This window comes from Microtus oregoni, unplaced genomic scaffold (assembly GCF_018167655.1).
Source record: "Microtus oregoni isolate MIOR12 unplaced genomic scaffold, Mior012 000050F_019, whole genome shotgun sequence".
Lineage (NCBI taxonomy): Eukaryota > Metazoa > Chordata > Mammalia > Rodentia > Cricetidae > Microtus > Microtus oregoni.
Genome location: NW_024543243.1, coordinates 41,486 through 62,773, shown reverse-complemented (window position 1 = coordinate 62,773; position 21,288 = coordinate 41,486). Strand labels below are relative to the sequence as shown.

The 21,288-nt window shown below is 39.7% G+C and overlaps 1 protein-coding gene across 1 annotated transcript in view; it reads right to left on the bottom strand.

Annotated features, from left to right (window-relative positions):
- Positions 1-12: 12 nt before the first annotated feature.
- LOC121437002 (probable E3 ubiquitin-protein ligase MID2) overlaps positions 13-21,288 on the bottom strand; it is a 49,662-nt gene continuing 28,386 nt past the window's right edge. The window contains exons 5-9 of the mRNA XM_041636887.1: positions 17,244-17,371; positions 15,941-16,084; positions 5,280-5,441; positions 3,609-3,816; positions 13-3,241 (exon numbers count right to left, since the gene is read on the bottom strand). Coding sequence (XP_041492821.1) covers positions 2,839-3,241; positions 3,609-3,816; positions 5,280-5,441; positions 15,941-16,084; positions 17,244-17,371 — 1,045 coding nt within the window. The 3' untranslated portion in view covers positions 13-2,838. The remainder of the gene's footprint in view (positions 3,242-3,608; positions 3,817-5,279; positions 5,442-15,940; positions 16,085-17,243; positions 17,372-21,288) is intronic.

The window sequence follows — 21,288 nt, the reverse complement described above, 5'->3', positions numbered from 1 at the left end:
AATTACGTGCCTCAGAAGTTGGGATTTCAGAGTCAAGCTTCATTGAACCCTATTGAATTTCCCAGTTTATATTTCAGTAGCCTATTTCAGTAGGCTTAACTCTGCCTATAATGAAAACTTAAATCTACCTTCAAAGAACAATACGGTTCATTGAAGTTCATGAAAACATGAAATGTTATTGGGAAAATGATACCACATGCTCCAAAGACAATTCTCCATGATAACTGCCAATCTGGAACAATGTTCTTTTGTACATCTACAAACTAATATCAATACAGACTAAATAAGTAACCAACTTGTCCAAGAATAACAAATACCACTAGTGGAGATTACAGTCAAACAAAGCAATTTTGATTATTCATTTGTTCATTCGTACGCTCTTTCAACAAACATTAGTCAGGCAACTACTTTGCTCCAGACACTGTGCTGGGTCTTAAAATTACAGCAACAACAAAAGCCACGGTCCTTACCCTCAAGGTATTCCCACTCTAGCCGGAAAGAGAATTACTATACATTAAACTTTTGTGTGAATCAGAATAACCTGAGAAGTTTTTCACAAATCTAAGTTTTTTTTTATGTTCCCAGATAGTGTAATTAAATATATCAGGAGTAAAAGCCAAGCATAAATTGTTTCAAGGAACAAATCACGGAGGGTGGTTCTAAAATGGGTCTTCTGAGGATGGCCTTCTGAAAATGACCTTCTGAGAAATACTATCATACAATGTGATTATTGCTGAGAAGGGGTGCTCAGTGTGCCAGGGGAGTGCCCCAGAGGGCCACATATACCAGTTTGGGAGGTCACTAGTTAACTGAGGGAAAGGTAGTTCCAGGCTGCAGTCAAAAGTAGAATGGGGAATAAAGCTTTGTTCCTAGAACTAAAACTTAAAAGGGCATAAAAAACAAATGACCAGTGTTGGGTATGTTGGTGGCACACATAGTGGATGCCAGGTGCCGTGCTAGGCAACTGATACACACTACCTTTATAAACCTTCGCACCAGCCTTATAACAGAAAATCATTTTACAGAAGAGGAAACAGGCTCGGAGAAGTGCTTTCCTGAGGTCACACTGCTAGTTAGCTGGCAGAGAAGCTAGGACTATCTCAGTCTCAAGGCTGGGAGCCTTCTAATACCATGAGCTTGTTACCAGCACTGCTGAGCTGTACCGAGGTTGCCTATTCCCTGATGAGCCGTAAGGTACATATGATATTTAAAGTCAAAGGAACTGACTTTGCCACTTGACTTGTAAATCTGAGCCTTCCTTTTGTCTGGCCGCTGATCTTGCTTTTCATGGTAGATAGCAAACACTCCATAAGTGTTATTAGGCGAGATTTACAATGATATGCTGTCTCTTATGCATAAGAGTGAGTCATTTGGCAGCAGGGACTGAATTTTAGTAATATGTGCACTCTTGCAGTTGTAGTGTGGCATCTAACAGTTCATTGAACAAATTAATAAATAAGAATCTGCCATGTTGGTAGAAAGAGGGGCAAACATTTGACACTGCGTCGAGGCTACATACAATCCAGGTAATGGCTACTACTGTCGCTTTACAGCCACACAGCCGTACAACTACAACTGCCAAGGAGTGGACTTTGCTCCTGGGAGAAGATTCTATTTCTCTGGCGTTTCCAATCTTTGCAAAATAATTGGTGAAATCACAAGCCATGAAGCTCAATTTCCTTTAACTAGTCTGGTGAAAAGTAGGATGGGATTTGTGCTATTTGTCATGAAGGGGATGCTGAGCGAGTGAATAACGTAAACAAATTCACAAAAGAATGAGTATTGATCCTATCATGGAAAATAGCATTTCAGGAGTGCTCCATCTGAAAATACATTTGTATTCATAGAGTTGTTGAACCTGTAACACTATTCTTACTGACCAAGTAAGGCGAGTTCTGAAGAAACTCCATTAAGGAACTCTATTTTTTAGCTTAAGTCTAATAACTATGCATTTGAGAGTAACAAAACTATATTTCTTTGAAATATTCTATGACAATTTTTAATAATTCAAATAAATCTCTATTAAATAATATTAATGAAATTATGCTACATGGCACACTTCTACTGGAATCAATTTTCAATGTAGCATTAGCATCTCTTATATCATCTTGTCCACAGATCTCTCCTAATCTAACCAAGAGCTCTTCTCACTTCCTGCGTTGTGATTGCATGTGTTTGTACGTGTGACAAGAGGGGAGAAAGGAAGGCTACAAAGGGAGGAAGAGAACAATGTCAGTCTACTGTGATGTTTCATCTCGGAAATAAGAATGGGCAGTATAATTTATTTTCCTTCTCAATATGTTTCTCACTTAAATGAGCAAATTAAGATTTATTGTATATATGTAATAGATAAAATGAACTATGTCATTTTGCTCATAAAATGAATTCAGTCATTTTATATATTATATATACACATGTATGATATTCTCATAACACCTCGATTGTTAGTTTATTAACATATAATATGCAATAATTAGACACTGTGCAAATTCTACCTGGTCAAACTAGCCACTGCTAGAAAGGCTAATTCCTTCCAGTATCATTTATAATCCCAAATCACTGGGAATTTTTAATTCTCCAATGATGACAGAGACAGTCTCTAAAATTCTTCCCCAGTGGCATAAACCCAGACTATTCAGATAATTTGTTCTGAGTAACTCAATACATAAATTCAAACATAAGCTTTAATGTACAAAAATTAAATCTACAATATCTAGTTATTTAGGACGGGTGCTTCCAATGAACTTTCTTTTGTATCTCATATGGAACACTAATGGAGACTTAGGAGGGGAAGAGTGCTGAACTGGAGAGCCAGTGAATTACATGCTCTCTTGACACTTAATGGCAAGCTTTCATCCCGGACACATAGGGGGATTCTTGAGGCCTGCAGTTGCATTCCTGCCGCTCGGGATAATCAATAAAATCTGGGGCAGGCAAGCCAGACAGGATCATTAGGGATTTGTTCCAGATTGTGAATGTTGGACAAACTGGAAGAATGAAGGTCACATCGAAAGTGTGGAGATGGAGAGAGTTAGCTGGGTCATAGAAAGACAGCATGTTGTTGTCATAATCCAAGAGGACACCGAGCCGCTTCAGCTGTGGGGGCACATCCACCAGCATTTCCTTGTTGTTATGCCTCACCACGAAGTTACTATTGCACCGCGAGAAGACCCAGGAGGAGGCATTTTTGCCAATCCACTCATTCTTCGGGGCTGATTTGTAGGCAATACCAATTGCATACCTGAGACCATGGGGAAGACAGAAAAATACTTAGGAATGATATGAGTTGTGATAGACGTTCTTTAGGACTTATGAGTGACTATGTGCTTGTTCCTTTAAAAAAAAATTACATTTACATACATAATGATAGCATCACCGGAGCTTGCAGAGCCAGCAATTACAGTGATACATCATTTCCCGTCGCCTAGCTCACTATATTTCCCATGATTTTATCTTTTAAAAGCCAGCCAAGTTTTCTAGGACTGGTTCGTATTGCATACATCTTAACTTTGACTTATTGCTATTTTAGTTGTGCTGTGGAAGGGAATCTCCTGGGAACCTAACGGTAGAGAAGATGGGGGGAAGGAAAGAAAAAAATATCCACTCACCATGTTGAAGAACCCATGACCACCTCCCAGTAGTGGCAGCCACTGTCAATGAATATATTTCCTGCTGCCCCATAACACCCCGTTCCACTAAATCTCTCCGGGGTATGGCTTTTCTTCAGAGAGCTTTCATCCTTCTCCATCTGCAATCCATCATTAGAGATCTTCAACTTCTTGTGAGTCATTTTGGGATCTAGTTTAAAGGGTTGGCCTGAAAAAGGTAGAAGAAAGCGGGGGAGTATGATAAAGCATTTAAGAACTGTGCTTTTCCCCTCCAGGATCATCATTAACAGAGGAGCCTCAATATGATGTTGATCCTCTGGTAAGGGCAGGTCAGCTGCAGTTTGGATTATATTAAGGAAGTAGGCAAGATGACACAATTTGCAATTAAGTAAGACTGTAAGTCACCCCCCCCACACACACACCAAAATAGCCTTCATGCAGACATTATTTTCCTTCTGTGTGAAAACTGTCCGTCTCTCATATCAGCCTTATGCTAGAAGCCATATTCCAAGCACATGGGAGCTTATAAAGTGTTCCCATCATGTATTATGAAATTAAAAGGGACCACGCAAAGTCTCACATCCTCTTGGTTTGTTTCAGTGAGTGGGTTGGGATTTGGGTAGCTTTTAAAGAATGTTGCAAAGGTTGAGGTGGGAAAGTCTCTCTGTGTTAATGAGGCGATTGCTCAGAACAGAAAAGAAACTGAGAAGAGCTCAGCAACAGGAGATGCTGGTTTTCTTGAAATTGGGGTGTGCATAGAATCTGGCAACTTTGCTGCAGTGGCTGCTCCACCATCGATGATGAGAGCTAGCATTGCTTCACTGCAGCAACTCACAACCATATGACAAAAGCACTGTCCCAGGGCCCAGGTCCTGGGTGCGGCAAGAGCGTTAGTATACAGTATGCTTCTGTGACAGACACCACATACTAATACAGCGCCACTGTCTTCTATTTTTCTCTCTTACTCAGTCTTCCTGCCTTCCTTGCTACAAGGATAACTAATAAGAAGGAAGCTGAAGTCAAACAGATTGGAAGAAATGTCCAGTTAAGCTTCTGTTTTCTTGATTAAAAGATTACCAACTTTTCTCTTCTTCTTCCTGTCTTAAGGGAAACAGGGCATCAGCAGCTGTGCTGGCTATCTGGTGGCCTTGTGGATAAGCAAAGACATAAAGAAGGAGCTCCAGCCTTCCACGAGATCTCAGAGCTGCTATACTAGCCATCAACAGGCTGCCCTCAAACTTCTTGCAATGTATGACAGGCAGTTAAAAAACAGACAGACAAACAAACAAAGACCACTATTCACTTAAGCTACTGGGAAATGCCTGTTAAACTCCATCAGTTGTGACCTAGAGCATTCCTAACAGGTATGGCTTCTCTGTGGTACAGCTTTGTAGACCATCATTAATAATACTCTTTAAGCATGGGAGACAGGGGTGGAAGGCAGATAAAAACCCTTCCCTAATTTCTTTCAGAGCCACGCACGATTCTCTATATCTTAGTCCACAAACAGCCGTGGGCACCAGCAAATCCCATACACAAAGCTCACAACAGTGAAGCTCCCCCACCCACTGCTACTGTTCTCACACGTTACTATGGGAGTCTCGCAGGCTAATTGTCCTCCCTGGCCAGAGAGGAAAATGGGTCTTTCCTCCTAGAATCTCTACAACGTACTGTTTGTTTTCAGTCTGGTGGGTTCGCTGTTCCGGCTGCCCGCTTGATTTATGGCTTTCACAATAAAGATGTAGCGTGTCCCACTCTGGAGGCCGTGCACTGTGTAATGGTTCTGTTTAATGTTGGGCACAATCATCCAGCTATCCACTGAATTATACAGGCCTGTGAAGTGGGGGAAAATGAAGGCATCAATCAATAGGTAAAAAACCTAGGATTAAAGCAACAACAACAAAAAATACCGAGAATCAATCATAATCCACCGATGTGAATTCATTTTGTTTCTTCTGAGGCGTGAAAGATACAATGAGATGAACCAGTACTTATGATTTCATTATTTATTTATTTGCCACACACTTAGACTTGTGCCAGGCTTCTGGCATCTAGCAACCACTGACCAAGGCTAATTTATCTCTCTCTCTCTCTTTTTTTTTGGCAAAGAACACAAGAATGGGCACTATTCCAAATGGTAGAATCCTCACAGTTACCGGCCTTTCAGTGCAAACTCAGCCCGGCCTTGCAGGAACGGAAAAGTTCCTGTACAGAGCTCAGCAACATGAAAGCTCGGATCAGAAAGGTCACCTAGGCATGAATTTCCTTTATTTCACAGGGCAAACAAGGATGGAAGGAAAGTGACTCGCTCATGGTCATAGATGGTGCTCAAAGTAGAACCCTGTGATCTTTTTCTCCTACACCAGTGATCTGTGCACTGTATCACTGTGTGTGGTGGGGAGGGGGTTGGCGAATGGCCAAATATAGCCTTTGTCCCTGTACGATAGTGAGGTTTTCAGAGCTATTTTACTCTGCTTTCCCAACTCATCTGCACCTGTCTTTTCTAAAATTTCTGGACTCCAAAAGAAGTCAAGATGACATGACAAACCAGGGCAGAATCTGCTTGCTCTGATAGGGCAGGCTTTTAGCTCTTCAGGGGTTGATTCCCGTACTCTTCTGGGGTCGTGTGGTCCACAATTATATTACTGTCCAAAAGATTTTTTTCTTTCCAAGCACGGAAAAGGGTCTCAAGAATGCTTTTGAAAATAATCTTTAGGTTACAAATATTAACTTAAACAGGGGGGAAATATATGTGATTAAAAGCAAGCATTTGGCTAGCTTTCAGGAAAACGAATCTATTCTGTTGGTTATTTTTTTTCTTTCTCTCTACTGTTATCTGTTTCTTAATTGGTATACCATTTTAAAATACAATTCTACTTGAAAATGGAGAAGAAAGGACAAGGAAAATGAAGACAAAATTTAGTCCTTATAATACGCCTCTAATGAAGGACTTAGTGAGATCAGAAATTAGATATCTCGTTATGACTACTTTACAAGGGATCTGATCAGGAGACTTAAAATTAATTTGAGGTTAGGTAGGAAAGGCCTAAATTAGAACTAGAAAGCAAGACGTAAACTGGGCACAGTGGTACACCTGTAATCCCAGCGCCTCAGAAATAGAGGCAGGAGGATCAATGAGCTAACGGGCAGCCTCAGCTATAGAACAATTTCTAAGCTCAGCCAAGGCCATCTCAAAACATCAAATAAAGACCAAACAGACAAACAACCTTCATAATAGGAAATGAAAAGATATACTATAGAAATAGCCAGACTTGGTTGAGATAGTAAATGACTCTTGTTGAAAAAGGAGAAGGGTTAGAACAAAGCTGTGGTCTGTGTTATCATTGGACAGTATGAGCAACAAACCACAGAACTTTTATCACAAAGAGGATACTACAGGGTCTCCCAAAAGTTTTTTAAAAAGCAGCTACAAATATTTTTTCATAGTGAAGTACCATGTAGCTATTTTTTTTAAAGAGCAAGGAGGACGCTCTCTACAAGCTGACGGAGAATTAGTTCCAGGAAATATAGCCAACTGAAAACCCTAATTATAAAAGACCATATATAGTATATAGTATTTTCAAGGGAAATAGAAATAATTAATCATATTACATTTTCTTGGATTTACAAAAACAATAACCATAGTAAGTATAACCTAGGAAATAACAAGTTTGGCCACTTACGAAGGTAAAAGGGATACCAGAGAAAAGGATAATTCTCTGAATATACTTTTTAGCATATTTTCTCTTTTAAGGAACTTTTTATTAAATAAATCAATAAATTTTCATTTCAAATTTGAAAATACACATTAATTCAAAAGGTTAAAATTAAATCAATAAACAAAAATAGGAAAGATGGGACTAAAGGCAAACTGAAACAAGTTATACCCACTGCATCTTAAAGGAATAATGACCATAAAAAATACAGTTGAGGGGAGAACTGTTCAAGTGCTCCTCCAGGCAACTACATCCTCAGCCCCCGAGGAAATCAATTCTAAAAATATGACAGACATATGACAGGATCGAGCAAGTACACACTGATGCTGTTGAGACTCAAGAGTCTCACCGTGGAGAAAATAGCATGCAGCATAGGGAATGAGAGAAAGCAAGAAGGAGCTTGTGGCGATGAATGAGAAAGGAATGAATTTGATGTGGCTTGCATGATGTCCGACAATGTCCCCCTCGTTCAAACTTTCCCTCCAGGAGAAGGCAGGAGGTTCATGAGACCCAGGAGGTAAACAAAGCCATCACACCTCTGGGAAAATGAAATTTGGAAGATTGTCTAAGGCCCCTCCCCCAGTTTTCCAGAAGGAGTAAACAACTGCGGGGCGAGGAGACTTTGAGCAGCCCAGGTGAGGAGGAGAAACCACTGAACCGCCTGCAAATTGTGCTGCTGAGGCTGCAAATTTCCTAAACCATGACCCATGTGGTAGTGGGATTTTTGGTGATAAAGTTGCCTTTTTGAGCTATCCCTGCTTTTTCAAGTAACTTTTTACCCATATTCTTATAAGCTACTCCAATAAAAACACAGTGGTGCAGCAAGTTGGATTTTGTCTATTTTGAGTTCCTTTTCTGGGATAGGTAGGTGTGTGTGTGTGTGTGTGTGTGTGTGTATGTGTGTGTGTGTTCAGCAAAAGCCTCTCACACAACACTGTATGACTTCTAAAATATTTACAGTTAGTCCCCTTTATCTGTGGGTTTTGCAATCAAGGATTGGCTCAACTACAGATTTTTTGGGGGAGAGGGGGTTTAAGATAGAGTTTCTTTGTGTAGCCTCTCCTAAAACTCACTCTATAGACCAGGCTGGCCCTGAACTCACAGAGATCTGCTCTGCCTCCCGAGTGCTGGGATTAAAGGTGTGCACCACCACGACCCAGCAGATTTTTAAGGTTTTTTTTTTTTAAAGATTTATTTATTTTTATTTTATGGGTGTTTATTGTGTGTGTGTGCACCAAGTGTATGCAGTAGCCACAGAGACTAGAAGAGAGTGTAAATCCCCTGAAACTGGAGTTACAGACAGTTGTGAGCTTCCATGTGAGTGCTGGAAAATTATGCTAGGTCCTCAGTAGAAACAGCTAGTACTCTTCAGCACTGGGCTGTTTTTCCAGCCCCAACAAACTACAGATTTAAAGACTGGAGACAGGACATTACCATGTAGCCCAAGCTAGCTTGAAATCCCCCATATAGAAATAGACTGTCCTCAAATTCATGATTCCTCAACCTCAGGTATAACTTCCCTGCATATGCCAAGATGTTTGAGGCTAAACACAGTTTTCTAAATTATATCTGCATAGAATATGTATGGTCTTTTTTCATACTATTCCCTAAACAATAGAATAACGATTTATAGAATTTATACTTTATGAAGCAATATAGTCTACAAATGACTTAAAGTATACAGGAAGATGGTTATAGATTGTATGCAAACACTACACCATTTTATGTAGGGATTTGAGTCTTGAAAGATTCTGGGATCCTCAGCAGGTCATGTAAACCAATCTCACCTGGATACTAACAGGCAATTATATATACTTCCATATATATATACAGATGTGCACATATGTAGATTTTATACATATGTATATGTGGCAGTTTTAATAAGAATGCTTCCCATAGACTAAGATGCTTGGATACTCGATCTCTAGTTGATAGGACTGTGTGGATAGGTTTAGGAGGTGTGACTGGAAGAAATATGTCCCTGAGGTTTTTAAGTCATATGCCATTCAAAGTTCAGTCTTTCTGCTTCCTGTTTCAGTTCAAGATGTGAGTTATCAGCCTGATTCTCCTGCTGCTATACCCTAACTATGCCTTCATAGGCTCTGGATCGATGACATCATAGACATCTAAGCCACTGGAACCATAAGCCCAAAGAAACTCTTCTGGAAGTTGCCTTTGTCATGGTCCTTTACCACAGCAACAGAAGGGTGACAATTTAGTATATGATGTGAGTGGATATGTGTGTGTGCATATTACTAAGGTTTTACTTTCTAATATAACTGTCCTACTAAAAGTAACCAGGGCTCCTGGGAAAATAGCTGACTTGAAGGTTTGGACAGCATAAAGTTAAAAAGAGTCGTCAGTATTTTTTGTTAGGCCAGAAAGCAAAACAAAATGCTCACAAAAGGAATAGAAGAATATCACACAAACCCTGGAGTTGCCTTGAAAGGCTCTCACTGGCTAAATCCGGGACATTTACACAAGAAACATGAAGGTACTAAGGAATTCTAAATTATTGATGAAAATGCATCCACAAGTCTCCACTGATGAATAAATAAAAAAGATGAAATAGAGAGGCTCTTGCTACACAGAAGAATATTGAGTGTCAATTTGTGAGTGTGGGACAGAGTGTGCGGCGGGAAACCGGTCATTTCACAATCATCATATGAAGACTGTATAGGCATCAGTTGATGCCTAACTGGGGGTAAGAGTGGGCTGAGATGGGTTTGATGAAGAAGCAGGATTTTTTGTTTTGGTTTGGTTTTAAAGCATCACCATACAGATCGCTTACTGGTAGCATAAAAAAACAGAAATACATAATTTTAATGATTCAGGTAACATAATGGTCAGATAATCAAAATTAGTACCAAGAATGTAATGTAAATGGGCATTGCGTGTATCCAGATATGATATCCTAAGAAGTATACTCTTATTATTATATTCTATCACCTGCATATTATTCCAGCAAGGAACACATGGCCTGAATATAACTGTGAGGAAGTATCAGATAAATCTGAATTAAGAAACAATGTGAGAAGAGACAGAGACGTGCTATGTAGCCTAGGCTGGTCTTGAGCTATAATCCTTCACCTGGAATTACTGATGTGTACTATCACACCTAGAAAATGGGCACTGCTTTAAACAACAAGAATTATTAAAGACAAAGAAGGACTGAGGAAGCCTGCCAGGCTAAATAAAGCCCAATATACGATAATTAAATGTAATGTTAAATCCTAGATTATCAAAGTCAATGCTGGGCTATTTATATATTATAATGAATAGTATTGAATTAATTATCAAACCTGGAATGCAAATGGAGAGTTATATAAAAGTATTATGTGGTTGTTAAATTTTTTTTTTTGAGATAGAATCTCACCATGTATTCCTGGCTAGCCTTGAACTCACAGAAATCCACATACCTCTGATATTAAGTTTCTTAAAGTTGACAGATGTATAAAGGGTTAGGGAAGTATGGAGAAGAGGGGTCAGAAATAATATAAGAGCCAGAAGATAGGGAGCAGGGCTGTGACTTGCCATCTTCCTTACAAAACTCAGTCTGTGCAACAAGAACTCAGCAGGTGTGGATACCTGCACCGAGTCTGCATAAGAATGGGCCTGTCAGGGCTCCTAACTCTTTGTAACAGCAGATCTAGGGGATTTCCTGCCTTCTTCTGGCTTCAGGAACAGCAGGGATGGTGCACATGCATAGGTTCATATGCACAAAATAAACATAAATAAATAAAAAATCCAAAAAACAAAACAACAAAAGGATGGGCCTATCACCAGTCAGACCTGAATGGAGGAAAGGTTCAGGAACCTTAGCCTTCGCTAATAAACTTTCGATATTGACAGATTCAGGGAGAGAGGTAATCACTGCCTTAAAGTATATACCTGCTAATGCCCGCACAGGGTTTAGATGAACAATTCCAATCTAATGGTCATACAGACGTCTCTTGTTAAACAAAATGGATCGCAAAACAAAACCAAAAGTTAGGATTCTGGGAAAGGCCCTCATCAGGATGAAGGAAGTGGACAGAGATGTGAACTAAAAGAGGGTGTGAGTAAGAGCAATCACAATAATCTGTTTACATGTATGAAATTGTCAAATACAAAGACAATCAAGTGTAAAGAACATTTCCTTTTGGGAAATCTACATTGAAGAATTTAGGGGGTGAAAAGAAGTGATGGATGCAAATTTACTCTCAAATGATTCAGAAAATACAGAGTCAATGGAACAGATAACAAAGTAAAATATCAATCGCATGCCAATATGGGTAAGAAGTACAGGGTGTTCTTTGTGTTAGTATTGCAATTTTTTTAAATTTTGAAATCATTCCTATTTTGTTTGTGTGCACGAACATGTGTGTGTGTATGTGTATGCATATGTGTGTGCATGTGTTTGTGTGTGTGTGTGTGTGCGCGTGTGTGTGTGTGTGTGTGTGTGTGTGTGTGTGTGTGTAGGCCAGAAAGAAAAGCCAGAAGACAAGCCTGGGTGTCAATCCTCATGCACTGTCTATCTTTTTGTCTGAGACAGCCTCTCACTGCCTTGGAACTAATCCAGTAGGCTGTCTGTCTGGCCAGCAAGCCTCAGGGATCTACCCATTTCTACCTCCCTAGCACCCGCATTGCAGCTATGCTCCTGGGCTGAGATGTGTTTACACAGGGGCCAGGGACTGAACTCAGCTGTTCACACGTTACCCTCTGCACTGTCTCCCTCGCTACCATTCCTGAGTTTATAAAGCTAAATATACGATTGTGTGGTTTTCAGTAAGACCTGGTGTCATGGGACCTACAAGTAAATTGTGGTAATGAAAGCACACCCCTTATTCAAAGGGAAGTGCCAAAATAGGAAAATTTAAGCAACAGGACATGCGCACATGTGTGGTGGAGACGGCTAAATCAGTGGAAAGATAAAGAGCTGAAGTTCTAGCTTTGTGGCCACGTGCTCCAGACTGCCTGACCAGACAGAGGTTATGTCCAAGTCTTTGTAATACAAAAATCACTGAACTAGAAAGATAACAGAGTATCCAGGAAAACAAACACTTGTTGGAATTCTCATTCACCTCAGAGTATGGCCTGAAACCTTATTGTCTGTGATCATTTAAATCTTAGAAGAGGTCGTAGGAGAGCTCAAAATAAAGGGGATAAGTTAAGAAGGAGGGAGAGTTACCTCTTTCGACATAACTACTCTGGGAGTCTGAGGTAGGAGAATTGCTATGAACCCCAGGTTAACCAGGGTTCCTGCCTCAAAAAAAAGGGGGGAGAGGAGAAGAAAAAGGGGGCAGCAAGGAAGCAAGCAAGTGAGCAAGGAAGGGATTTCTAGATAATGACAATGTGAAGAATGTCTCAAGAGAAAGTAGCTCTCAGCACTTGTGTTCACTCAACAGGGGCAGGCCTGACTGATAGGACTGGAGCGCTGAGTCTTCATTAATAGTTCTTTCGAGTAAAATGGTTGCCTATTGCCTTTAATCTCAGTACCTAGGGGGCAGAGAAAAGGGAATCTCTGAGTTCAAGACCAGTCTTGTCCATACAGTGAGTTCCAGGCCAGCTAGGGCTACAAAGGGAGGACTTATGTAAAAAAAATTACTCATTGCCATTTAAATTTTCGCAGCAAGGGTCTTGCGCCTATCCTACTGAACTTTTCTGCCAATGTATGAAAGCACAGATGTCAGGCTGAGAGGAAAATCAAATGTACTGAAAAGTAGAAAACAGATCTAGGAGGATCTGGGCATGATGGGATACAGAGTCAAGGGTAACAAGACAAGACGTAATAGGCATAAATTCAAAGGTGTTGAGTTTGAGTTGAGTGGGGATAGAAATTATCATACATAGGACTCTCGTTAAGTTTATGCTTGGGAACATTTGATAGTCAATGCGGCTGCCAAAAAGGTACAGAACAAGAGGGAAGCAACTTATGCACAAGAAACATATCCCATTGACTGGGGCCACACCTGCATTGGTAGATGCTTGTCCAGTATGAAGAAAAGCCCTAGATTCCTTCTCCAGCTCTACATAAAACCAGATGTGGTAGTAAATTCCTATAATCCTAGCACTCAGGCAGTGCTGACAGAAGAGTCAGAAGTTCAAAGTCACTCTCTGCTACACAGTAAATTCAAGGCCAGCCTGAACTACAAGAGACCCTGTCTCAGAGGAGAAAAAAAAGACATAATTCATCTACCCTTTGGGGAAGTCAAACCACGTTTGGAGTACTTATGTTCACTTTTGACACAAAGCACATTTGAAAAGCACTTTAACCGAAAGAAGATCGCCCATCAAAAGAATGCTATGCTGAGAAAGGGTCTGAAGAGCACATTGTACTAGGAGCATCAAAAGAACCAAAGATGCTGAGTCATAAAAACGTAACGTTAGTAGTTACATATGAGCTACCCCAAATGCCTGAAGAACTGTTATGGTCAAGATGGAATAAGTTTCTTAATGAGGCACAAAATGATTAATCAAGGAACATCAAGCTTGAAGTCTGGCAGTCACAGGTTCCGATCTTGTCCCATCATTTTGGAGTTCTGTGTCCCTGGGAAACTCACTTAACCTGAGCACCAATTTCTTCACATATAAAATTGGAATCAATATAATCTCTTTTAGAAGAGCACTTGAGGACTAAATGAGAGTGTGAGGACAGCAAAGCAGAGTGCACACATGGCTTTACTTCTGTCCTTATTATTTACCAAGAGAAACAGGCCTCTTCCAAGGAAGTATTGGACATAATGTATAGCTGCTCAAAAATCAAATGGACTGTTTTCATGAAAATGAGCATGCCCTTATTAGCAACATTCAAGCAGAGACATCTACTTGTCCGGTAAAAGGGAAGATTAGACTTCTAAGATGCTATTAACCTTAGCATTAGTAGCACTAGCAGAAACTCCTTTAGGCCTTCATTTACAAAGGACTCTGGCTTTGAAACCAGAGGAGACAGTTTTTAGGCTTGTCAGTTCTCAGACCAGTTCTCAGTTTCTGGGAGATAATTGTTCTTCCTCTATCAGGAAGGGAAAGGACAGTTCCTATCTTTGACATGGGCTTCCAGAACTTATAGAGTGAACTGGAAGAGGAGACTTATAATAAGGTCTTAGAGCCTATGACTTCATAATCTGAAGAGATGCCCAGAAACATATGGCCACATGAACCAAGTGCCTTAGGCTGGAACTTCATGAGGCAAATATTTTTTAATGTTTTATTCCCAAATATCCCCTTATCTCTCCTTCCTAGTTCTGTCACAAAACAGAATTCTGCCCATGAATTGTCGCCAAATAAGAAAAGAAAGCCCATAAGGAGGGTTTATGTGAAGGAAGAGTCTATTCATGTTGGTCTGTGAAGAAGAACATAAACGCAAAGTGCAAAGTCAAAGAAAATATTAATGTGCAGCTTTGCAAATGCAACTGCTTGGATTCAGCTTTGATTCTGTTTTGTTTCCTGTTGTGGGATATTTGTACACTGTGTGAAGATATATTGTTGCGATTGGCTTAGTAAAGAGCTGAAGGAGGCAAGAGGTAGAGGTGGGACTTCTGGGCAGAGAGAGAAAGGAGGAAGAGATAATAAAGGCATGGGAGACTCCAGGAGAAGTGGAGAGGAAACAGAAGGTGCAAGATAGAAGTGAGGTAATGCCACATGATAGAATGCAGATTAATAAAATATGGGCTAATTTAAGTTGTAAAAGCTAGTTGAAAACAAGTAAGCTAAAGGCCAAGCGTTCATAATTAATAACAAGTCTCCATGCCATTATTTGGGACTTGTCTGGAAGGACAGAAAAAGACTCATTACAGTTTCCATTGCTTTCTCTCCCCCTAGCCTCCTCCGTCCAGTAAACTGATGGGACCTTTCTGTTCAATGCCTACTAAGTGTCAATCAGTTAAGTTCCTGCTGTGCCCGGTTTAGCTCCAGTTCAGCACAAGGTGAAATCATGTTAACAGGTAGGCTGAAGAGCAGCCTTTGGAACATCTTTAACTATGATCCACGGATACTGCTTTTTGTTTGCTTTTTGACACGGGTCTTGAAATTGCAATTCTACTACTTTAACCTCCTCCACGTTGGGATTATCAGCATGAACCACTGATCTGGCCCTGTCACGTTTTTATATTTACTGGAATTATTTGTGGAAATGTAGAAGTAGTAAAGAGAAGAATGGCAGGGGCAGAAAACTGATCTACATGTTCATAGACACAAACAGGTAATGAAAGGAAGTAATGGTCTTTGAACATAATTTGATCATGATAATGAAATGGAAGAAGATGCAGAGAGAGAGAGAGGGAGAGAGAGAGGTTCACACATGTGGAATGGAGTGATTTACAGCTACCCAGGAACAAATATTGAACAGCACTTTGGATCTATGGAGTGGTATGGATTTAGAAAAGGCTAAGGATCACATAAACCATAATGACTTATCCCAGTGACTACCCAGCAAGAAAATACACAACCAGCTTATCAGCCACCAGTAATGTTTTACAATATCCTGGGAGCTTACACTGTCTATGAAAGTCTATACTAAACAACCTCACATGTCTTGCAAACACTTGCCTCGTGGCGCACCGGCCAATCTTGAGCAGCTTACTGCTTCCTTACATTTCCTTATCTCTGGCCACAGGCCCCAACTACACCATGACTTACTGATGAAGTTAGCCTGGCCAGTGAATATGGTGTACTGAAGCTCATAGGAGCTGATGCTGAACTCATCGTCCGAGATCCAGTGGACTGTAATGGTGTCATGGGAGGCGGTACAAAGTTCTTCTCGGATAGATGGTGGGTTTGGGGCTGAAAAAAACATAAAGAAACTAGTAAGGAAATACCTTGTCTCTTCAGAAGAGGTAGGAATTTTTGTTATTGTATTATTTTTTCCAGTCTTCGGGATTAAGCCCATGATAGACAAGCACAGTACTACTGAGCAACACCCTCAGCTCTGGAGAAAGTGTCTTAATAAACAAACTTTGACAAGAATCATGTAGACTGAAGCTCTGTACTGAGACCTCAAGCCTTCCCCAGCCACTTTTGGCAAATATGTAAGACTAAGTAATTGCAATGCCTTCTCCACCTTTCTAAAGTGCCTGGGAAAGCACCTATGTAGATAGCAAAGCAAAATAATTTTTTCTTGTTACTTGGATTTCAACCTATTTTTATTTCAAAATAATCTTTTCGGAGACATTTGACAGTATTTAAATGCTAATTAATAAGAATTTCCCACTGTAAAATGGGCATTACCATATAGATTTGTTATGAAGAAAAATAATACAAAATTAATATATAGTGTCTGGAATAAAATAGATAACAAGTAATAGCCGCATTGGTATCATAACAATATAGCTACAAACAAGGTTATTGTGTGTAGATTTTTCTCAAGAAATGACCATTGAGTAATCCTGAAGGTAGCCAGCATTCTTAACAAGCTGGTTTCATCCTTTACTTTCTTTGTATTCTTCACAGGTATTTTTAGTCTTTATTCCAATCAGCTTAACAAACGTAGACTGTCACTTCTGACACCAATTTGGTACATGAAAAATTTGTCTGGAAGACTAATCCTGAGTCCTAACAGCTCAGGGAAGTAATATGATACTTAATAAGAAACAAATTTGACAAATTTGTTTTGATAAAGCTCTTCTTTCTGTTGCTACCCAGGACTGAACCATATGAAATACTGATCAAGATCTTTGTCAATGAGCCACAGCCCCTCCCCCCAGACATCCGCTTTTCTTTTATGTAACATGAACCAAAAGATATTGTTTCTATAAAGGTACATGTGGGCTAAAACTATACCACCCTGAACATACCTGATCTTTTCTGAAAAGATGCATGTGGTATGTAAAGGTTTATGTAAAAACTCTCATAGTAAATCTTTTCCTTTTCAGATTATTTTAGACTAAAAGGGTACAGAAAGACAATTAAATAAAATGGGAAGGAAAGCACAGTACATTCACACCTGTTAAGTAGTCTAACCCCTCCAATAGTTTCTTTTCTCTAGAAAAATCCAAAGCAAAGTTTTCAAAAGCATCATTAAAATTAATGTCTGGAATCAGAACTTGAGAAGATGCAGTTGCCATAGCGACCCTGAAAAGAAAAAAAAATACATCAATATACATCAAAATAGGCTTGGAACCTTCATCTAATGTTTGATTTCTGGTTTAACGAGGTAAAAATGAATCACTTGTAAGTGAAAATACCACATTTCTGCCTTTCCAATGGAAACAGTTTCAATTTTAATTGTAAGGAATCAATTAAGAGTTAAACCATATTTATACACATATGTTCACCCCTCAAATACACTCCTCCATTCTGTCTTAATTTTGAGAAGTAAATACAGGATTTTTTCCCCTCTGCATCATTTTCCATCTGGCAGACAGCATCAAAGTAGTCCTCTGCTGGCTTAGTGAGAGCAGTTTAAGATTGTTTTTCTACATCTTTTTCATGCTAATTTACAAACCATCATGATGGATGAATGCCTTCCCACTAATACTATTCATTATTTTCTCTTTTACAATATTTATATTTCATTATATTATTCTGATGTCATAATACTGTGATAATGTTATGTCCCAAACTAATTCTTATCTTCTTTCTCACTTATTTGTTTGTTTGTTTCTTTATGATAGGGTTTCATGTATCCCAGAATAGTCTTGAACTTGCTACACAGCTAAGAATAACCTTGAACTCCTGATTCTCCTGCTTCTATTTTCTGAGGGTTGGGAAGATGGGCATGTGCCACCATGTTCAATTTAGAACATGCTGGGGTTCAACCCATGACTTTGTGTGTGCCAGGCAAACACTCTGCCAACAGGGTTAAATCCTTGGGCTCATCTCCCCAGCTACTTTTAAGAAACCCAGCAATAAGGATCCAGTTTTGTACTGTTATATCTTCTTCTATAGTTCCTAAAACAATGTTAGATACATAGGGAATAAAATACATGCTGAATGAGCGACTGAATGACTTACAGTGACAATATGATGCTACCATTTATGGAATGTTTAATATAGAGAGTATATATATTCATGCTATATATATATATATACATATATATATATACTAAGTGCATAAAAATGAAAATTTACATAAATTATCTAATTTTCTCCCTACCACAATGTTATGTAGTAGATGTTATTTCCATTTTGTAAGTGAGGAAGCATGCACATTTAAAAGCTAAGTAAGCTGCCAAAATCACACACAATAGTAAAAAGTCAAAATTTAATTGAACCCATATCCATTTGATTCTAAACTCTGTTTCCATAACCATTTATTTATTGCTAACTTTATGTGTACATTTTATGTATGTCAGCAATTCTTATGATCTGATGATTAATCAGACTTATCTGAAGGAACTTTTACAAAAATCGTCAGGTTTCAGTTCTGGATCAGATCTTCTGAGTGAGAGGAACTGAAGGTCCTTGTGCATACAAATGGCAAGATAGAAGGAAACAGTCATTATCTTGGAAACACTATGCAGATTCTAGCAGACAGAAGAGGCATAGAGTAGAGGAAAATCAGAACAGAAATTTTTATGCTGAGCCATTTGTAAGGACATGAGGAATTGAGCAAATATATATACTCTGCTGCATGTCTACAAATAATACCTCTTGACTATTTCTGAGAATGTAGATGTTTCTGGAATACACTGCATGACAGTATTAAGAAATGAGAGATTAACAATACAAAGACAACTATCCCCAGAAGAAGTTACTTTTTGTTTTATTGTTCTGTATGTGTGTATTTTGTTGGTGGTGGTTCTGTTTTGTTTGTTTTGTTCTGTTTTTTTGAGACAGGGTTTCTCTGTGTAACAGCCCTGGTTGTCCTGGAACTAGCTCTGTAGCCCAGGCTGGTCTCGAACCCACAGAGAACTGCCTGCCTCTGCCTTTCAAGTGCTGGAATTAAAGGCGTGCGCCACCACCATGCCTGGCTGGAAGTTACTTTTAAGCCATGACTACATTATGAATACTTAGCAAAGATTAAAGGGTAGAGAATGAGGCAAAATCATGTAAGGCATTATCTTCTTTGTTTTTAGCTTAAACTTTTAACCTAAGAATAATAGGAGCCACTGGAGCAATTTAGATAGAGGAGTGATGTGCATACATCTATGGCTTTTTTCAGAGCTGTGGCCCGAACCCAGGGCCTTGTGCTTGCTAGGTATGCGCTCTACCACTGAGCTAAATCCCCAGCACCCACATTTATATTTTTTAAATTGTTTTTATTGAGTTATATATTTATCTCTGCTCCCCTCCCTTCCTCCCCTTCTGCACGCCTTTAATCCCAGCACTTAGGATGCAGAGGTAGGCGGATCTCTGTGAGTTTGAGGCCACCCTGCATTTATGCTTTAAGAACAGTTTTAAAGCTGTAGGGGAGGGAAGTCAATGGGATCTTAAAGTCCCCTAGGAATAAGCAGTAAGTGAAGTATTAATGAGGCAGAATAACAGGGCAGGAAAATTAAGGGGGTCTCTGCTATAAGCCTTCAACTGTTATGAAATCTCACAATAACTTAGCCTATTCACAATAAAAGGCATGTCTTAAGACCCTTGTGTAACCTGCAGAACCCTGGTTTTGCCTTATCAGGTTGCAATCTTACCCAAGGCTCCTACAGAGTCATTCCATTATTTCACTTATCAAAAAGAAGAAAGAGACAGAGTAGAGGTGTTTCTTTTGAAACACTTCAAGCTATATAATTTCAAAAGACTGTAACATTTTATATTCAGGCACTGCTAAGGCATTCAAGGGGGACGCTTTCTTGAGAAGCCCAAACTCATGCTCTTGGCTGCGCTGTATCCTTTTCCCGAGCACCTTTCTTTCTATTTACACTCAGGTTCAAATCGATGTGAAACGGTCTGCCTAAGACACTCCAATTCTGCTCCCAGCTGACTCAGCCTGAGATTCCTTGTCATCACTCCAGTGGCAGTCTCGGAAAAGAACCCCTCAGGCTGCTGCAGGGAGGGGACAGTGTAGTGCTGTGTCTCCTGCCAGAGACCACTGGCTGTGACAGGCACAGGAGTGGAAACAGAACTGAAAAGGGAGTGGAGGATTTATTTACTAAGCAGTCAAAAATCCCTGGCTTCAGTTCTCTAATACTGCACACACACACACACACACACACACACACACACACACACACACACACACACACCTGAAAAATTGATTGAAAAACCATGAAAACATGGGACCAGTGTGATGGTCAATGGGTAAAGGTGTCTGTCATCAAGCCTGACTGCCTGAGTTTGATCTCCAGAACTCTCACTGTGAAAGGAGAGAATCAACTTTCCTAAGTTGTTTTCTGATCTCACACATGTGGATTCACACACATACCCACAAAGAGGGACATCAATAAATGAATGGATAATAAATAGATACATACATTACTTAATTAAAAATAAACCAACAGCACCATGAAAACAAGCCAGATGTGGTGGTGAATACCTGTAATCCCAGAACTCAAGAGGATTTCTAGGCTTTGAGGTCAGACTGGACTACGAAGGGAGTACTAGGTCAGCCAGGACTAGGCAAAAATAACAGCGGCAATAATAACAGTGCCCTATGGAACAAAACAGCCGAGAAGACTTTAAAGGGCAAGCACACAGCAGGGCATGTCAGCGCACACCTGGAATCCCAGAACTCAGGATGTTGAGGCAGCAAGATCATGAGTCCCAGGCCGGGCTACATGGCAAGATCCTGCCACAGAAAATCCAAATACATGAGAAACTGAAGAAATGTAAATTAAGACGGGAAAGCATTTAGATTACAAGCAAGATAATATAAGAACTTTTATGTCTGTATTAAACAATGCCTACATGAAGCAAGATAAAAAGACGGAAAATTGGGGGGCATGAGAAAAACGGGGCCTCTCACCCAGAAATGAAGAAAGAATTTTAGCACAATTAACAACTGCTTAAGTTTCTCCCTTTTCAGCTGTAAAGCTGTATTTTTCTCTAATCTCACCAGAAATCCCATTTAGAGAGAAAAGGCTTGTACTAAGCCCCTTGTAAGACCA